The 6,080-nt window shown below is 38.1% G+C and overlaps 1 protein-coding gene across 1 annotated transcript in view; it reads right to left on the bottom strand.

Moving 5' to 3' along the window:
- Nucleotides 1-6,076, bottom strand: part of erp44 (endoplasmic reticulum protein 44) — a 12,700-nt gene extending 6,624 nt beyond the window's left edge. The window contains exons 1-2 of the mRNA XM_078253009.1: nt 5,918-6,076; nt 557-629 (exon numbers count right to left, since the gene is read on the bottom strand). Of these exons, the coding sequence (XP_078109135.1) occupies nt 557-629; nt 5,918-5,977 (133 nt within the window). The 5' untranslated portion in view covers nt 5,978-6,076. The remainder of the gene's footprint in view (nt 1-556; nt 630-5,917) is intronic.
- Nucleotides 6,077-6,080: the final 4 nt, after the last annotated feature.

The following is a 6,080-nucleotide window of genomic DNA, read 5'->3' as shown; positions in this document are numbered from 1 at the left end:
TATCATACCACCCATTGGTAAAATTTCATTAAATGTTTATTTGGTGAAAAGGTAAGCCAAGGGCTAATGTCTATCAAGTAGGTCAGACCTGCAACAATGAGGCAAACAATAAAAAAATAAAATAAAATAAAATGTGGGGGGGGGAACTTTCAGCGGTGCTATCAACACCAACAACTAATTGCGTAATAAGCCAAGTTCCTCCTTGGCCACCATATCACATGACTTTTGCAATAAACTGCTAACCAGCAGAGAGATATACAATCTTCTTGGTGGATGTAACAAAGAAAAATCTATATGTATCTCTTAAGGCAAGTAAGGAAAAAACAGTGGACAACTAAGATCTGAATAAGTATTAAAGGAATAGTTTGACATTTTGGGAAATAAGCGGTTTCCCCGTTTTCAGTCTTTATGCCAAGTTAGCTTCATATTGAATGAATAGACAGAGTTGTATCGATCTTCTCATCCAACTCTTAGCAAAAAAGCAAATAAGTACATTTCCCAAAAGGTCAAACTATTCCTTTAAGACATTTTCAAAGAGTAAAGTGCGACGCCTTACTTAGGACATCATCAATGTTGGCTGAATCCAGACTGGTGATTTCTGCTTGTCCAGGAGTAGAGAGGCCCATCACCTACAGGTACACAGGGATGAGATAGATCAGCCATTAAAAACGTAAAAACACAGACTTGCTGGTTAAGACAACTATGTGGGGGAGGGCGGAAAAGATTCTAAAGACAGGATGGCAGAACAGTCCAGTGAGTAGCCATGTTTCCATCCACTCATTTATATGCAAATTAAGTAATATCGAATGAAAAATGCTTTATGGAAACAGTAAAATTCAATTGAATTTCATGAATATCGACACAAAGTTTATACGTTTGAGCTCATCGGATTTTCTCTTCATCGGTAAACGGCTTATGCGATAAACGCTGATGGAAACGTTATTTGCTGAATAAATAATGAACTGCCATTACGTTTTAGGTCACTTTATGTTTGCAACCCGCCATAAAGCAAAGAAGAAGTTTTAGATCATTTCCGCCACATATTTCCGCTTTCTTTGCCGACATGGTGTCAACAAAGACAGATATAAGCAGTGTTGAGGGTAACGCGTTACAAAAGTAACGCAAATACAGTAATGTATTCCTTTTTGTTGTAACGCAGCAATATAACGCATTATTAATTAAATTTCGGCAATATTATACCCGTTACAATCTCAGTAACGCGAGTTACAACGCAACATTTAGTGGCGTTTTGTTATTTTAAGAATTCACCAACACCGCGAAACATTTCTTCACAGGAAAAAGCCGTGAGTATTGTTTCCTGTTGCTGTATTTGATGGTTGAGTTATTACGCTGCGTTGAAGCGAGCTGTCTCGTCACTGTTCCCGTGGTCAGAACCAGAGACGGTACGGACAACATCTGTGTCCCAACAGGTGACGGTACGTCAGCGCAGACAGCAGCGTGTCCGAGCTGCTGACAGATAGAAATATGTCGGGAATTAAGGCTTACTACACGTACATCAGCCGTGGAAAGTAACTATGCCGTACTTCAATACAACTGTAAGGTACTTTCATTTTCTCCTACATGCCTATTGTACGTTTTACTTCTCCATTTTTATAGCTAGAGTTACTTTGCATATTCTTATTATCCACTCATATGTGGATAAAGAGGAGACTTTATTGATGCGGTGGTGAAATTCACAAGCTACCTGCCAAGTCAAACTTCCACTGTTATTTTGGTGAAAGTAACTCAAAAGTAGTGTAAAGCATTACAATTCAGAGACAGTAATATTATATAACTAAATACTCTCAAAAGACAATATCTAGTAATCTATAAAACATTACAGTTTGGAAGTAACTTGCTCAACACTGGATGTAAATGGACGAATGAGGAGACAAGAGACTTTTTTTTATTTGATTCACGAGCGAATTATAACGGCTATTAGACAGCAAAAATCTAAGAAATGCCATAACGTGCATCTGCATCATCATCATAGCGATGTTTTGATAGCGCCGTTGTTGTCTCACTAGTATAGCTTGATATGTCACTATCAGCTGGCACCTAAGCACTATTACAACTTGTGCAATATTAATCATTTGTAGACGGCGCAATCCATTTTGGCTAGCAAAACTTTGTTCACAAATGTTAGGCTATCTTAAACGCGATTCAGTGCGAAAATGAATGGAAACGCCTTAAATGTCTCAAATCTATTCGATATACCAATTTGACCGCAAAACAGCATGTTTTATTCGCTTTAAAGCCGTTGGATGGAAACACACTTTCACCGGCTTTATTTGCATTCATGTTTTTAGCGAACTTCACATAATACAACTGACAAGTGGATGGAAACATAGCTAGTGATCCAACAGGCCAGTCAGACTCAGCACACTGCTAACCAGCATATCAACAGACTGACTCAACTGAAAACCAGCTCTCCCAGTGTAAAGTATAGACCATAGTACTAAACTCATGCCTTAGCACTAGGGCGGTGACGATATGGATTTTTTTCTTACTGAGGTGAAGAAGCAACCTATTACCGCAATATGGCTGTTAACCACACCCCCAGCAGGCAAGCAGTAGTTTTAACCAGCAACTTTCTCCAACTCCATACTGTGGGGCCCCCAATGTATAAGTATAATCTCTCCAGTGTTTCCTGGGTCTGCTCCAGGCTTGTTTACCAGCCAATTGTTCCTGTGCTGGGCTAAATATACAGTAAACAATGTCACCTTGCATGCAGAGCAACATGCTTATTGTGCTCTTGTGATGTCCTGCATTTCTTGTGTGTAATTGTGGACTGTATTTTCATACAGAGTGAAATGGACATGATGGCGCGTTACAAAATAGCACATTAGCAAATATTTGAACGTTTGAGTGATTCTTCCTTCATATTGAGCAGTTAGTGAGGGTTATATTGATAAACTAATGTGAAATATTTATGGTAACAGTCAGAATGTCCCAGAAATATGTGACAATTGATGAAGATAGAAATGTAATGTTATTTTTTTCCCCCTAATACTTCCTGTTTGTCTAGAACCTGTTAAAGGATTTACTCACCTCTTTCCTTTAATAAAGTAGCCAAACACAGTATTTTTAACTCAAAAAGTGTAACAAAACATGGAACAGTGAAGCAGCATCTATTTCTTAGTAGGGGTGGGAATCGATTGGCACCTCACGATTTGATTTCGATTCAGAGGTTCAACGATTCGATTCTAAACCGATTATCGATGCAACAATTTTTTTTATGTACATTTCCATACGTGATTTTTAAAAATATACATATAAATCTGAGTTTGCTACTCAGTTTGCTAATCACTTCCTAGACAAAGCAGCTAGACAAAGCTTAGATTTTGACATATACAGTATTTGTCACACACAAGTTTTAATGAAATGTTTTGTCTACTGAGGTTTTTGTTTTGTAGTCATTCCATGCTTAAGCCTTAAACATGCTTGTGAAAGTCACGTTCTCTCCCAGTAATCTGGATCATTGGCTTCTTAGAACATGAAACATGAGGTGGTCAGATGTAATGTGATAAAGTAGATGAACAGCCTATGTGTTTTGCCTAATTATTTTATGTATGTCTTATTAGATCATGTGTATTTCTACAAAAAAAAAAAAAGTTTTCCCTTTTAGCCATTTTTGTGTGGTTTTTTTTCTGCACTCTTGCCTAAACTCTAAGTTGTTGTCCATTATGCCATCCTCTTTCAGTCACTCTGTTTTCTGATTTGTACTTGTCTGGAGACAGGACTTTTAAATAAAAATCAACACATTTAAATAAAAAAATATATATATATAATCAAATCGTTCTAGAGAGAATCGCAATGCATCTAAGAATCAATTATTTTTCCCACCCCTATTTCTTAGTGTGACTGTCATCTTTAAATGAATCAGCAGTGCTCATTATGAGCTCCAGCTAGATCATTCAAATTGTCACCAAATCATAGAGTGGGCCACCCGAAAGCTTAATTATGGCTACATGTACTGTATTTGCATTCTTATTCTTTCAGTCACTCTTTACTCAAACAATGTGGCCATTATATTTCACACAATGATACTGCAAAATGTTTACGTCCCGTTTTGTTCACACATTTTCTCTGACAACTTATCTGTTAGAGAACAGGAGTTAGTCAGTCTTATTCTAGTATTTTGTTTTAGGAAACTAATCTTGCAGCCATCCTTTTTTCCATGTATCTCCCTCTCTGGATCACTGTTATGATGTACCAACTGGGGATTTCTGAATTCCAGCTCTGATTGCAATGCTGTATTAACACAATGTATGAAAGAGACCGGCACAGAAAAAATGTAAGGGCTAAAATGACATTCACTGGAGGGTGAAATGGGGAAAAGAACACCAATGTTGGAGAGGTGCTGACTGCCAACTGTAAACACAGACACACAAATAAAAAAAAGCAGGCAGCCTGAATGAAATATTTCATTAAAAAGGGCCTATGTTTAACAATGCAGACGCCATGACGCCCAAAGAAGACTGCCTTATCAAAACTTATACTCTTTTACTAAATGATTTTATTAACTGAGGCTCTAAGTGCAATCCCATATATTTCTGCATCATCTAACGCCAGCCACTGTAGTCAACACTTCTATAACAGACAACGCTTTAAAAGTATGCCTGCACAATCTCTTTATCTGCTGTGATCTGTGCTAACCCAAGATCCTCTTCAAACAGGATATATGACGGTCATCGTCCTTGAGGCTGCAAATATCAATATGGGTTCTAAGAAGGCCACATATTTTTAAAAACTGAAATAGCCAGAGCTTGCATGCTTTACTGGGTAACCTAATTATGTAACTGAACTTTTGCTCATACACACACACACACACACACACACACACACACACACACACCAATAGTCTGAGTTTAATTGTCACTGTCCTTCCGTTAGTGTCTTCCTAATTTACAATTAGGGTTAAAACAAACTATTATTTGTATTATAAATTAATCTGTTAATAAAAAATGTCTGTTATGTCTGTGATTCAATTATTAATAAACCAGTAGTCTATGAAATGTCAAAAAAGCTCCATAGAGCAAATTTTCTGATTCCCTTTGAAAGTTTAACATTCTCAACATTGTCAAAACAGTCACTGTGCCTTTTTACTATAAAAGATGACTGTGGTTAGACCAATGAAGGCAACGCTTTGTAACTCGGAGAGCAGTTTTAAGTTTTCATTTCAGGCCCAAAACTCTCACAACCCAGATGTCTATCCTCACAACAGCAGCGTTATCTCTACTTCCGGGTTGTCAGCCAATAAGAATGAGCCACAACAGAGGAATTCACCAACCGGTGAGCATCATTCAGAGACATATACAGATACACCAAGAGTCTGGCAATAAATGTGCGCATCCATACAATATCAAATATTAAGCTTAATCAATCACAGCAGACCAACAAAATGCTTAAACTAACAATGCTAGCAATTAGCAAGTATTTCCCTGCTGTCACTATGTGGTAACAGCTAATGCTAGCTCGATGCTTCATTCGTCCTCAACAAAGTTATCAGGAGTGAAACTAAAGCTACTTTTTTAAAGTTTGGAATATACGTTACGGTCTCTTATGCGAGTAACATCTCGATTATATAAGAAGGATTAAGGCTTATTACAAACACTACAGCTAACGTGCTAAGTTGACATTGCAGTTGGATAACTTGATTAACGCTAGTTATGGGAGTCGCTTGGTGAAGTCCAGTCAAAAGGCCTTCTTAATTAGCCTGATAAATAACTGCACTTCCAGCAGCGAGTGAGCAGGCTCGCTATTCAACTTTTAAAGCCACGTCTCATGCCAGCATCGGTTAGCTAGCAGCTAACTACCCCGGCGGCTAACTAACGTTACTTAGCTACCTTAACGTTAGCTTGCTCTTGTAGGTACAAAGCAGTGCACATTCCAGGGCTGAAATACAAACGCTTACCAGCAGTACAACCGTGACGAAGCGAATATCGAGAGAGGGAGATATTGCTATTAGTTTCATTGTACAGTATAGTTATTGGAGGTGGTGGTGTTGAGTCTTCCCAGTTTGTCTCGACGCTGGTCTTCTTACTGCTGCAGGAAACCGACGGCGAACCAATCTCACG

This window comes from Sander vitreus, chromosome 6 (genome assembly GCF_031162955.1).
Source record: "Sander vitreus isolate 19-12246 chromosome 6, sanVit1, whole genome shotgun sequence".
In the NCBI taxonomy this organism is placed as follows: Eukaryota; Metazoa; Chordata; class Actinopteri; order Perciformes; family Percidae; genus Sander; species Sander vitreus.
The sequence above is the reverse complement of the archived record's forward strand: the minus strand, read 5'-3'. Positions and strand labels throughout refer to the sequence as shown.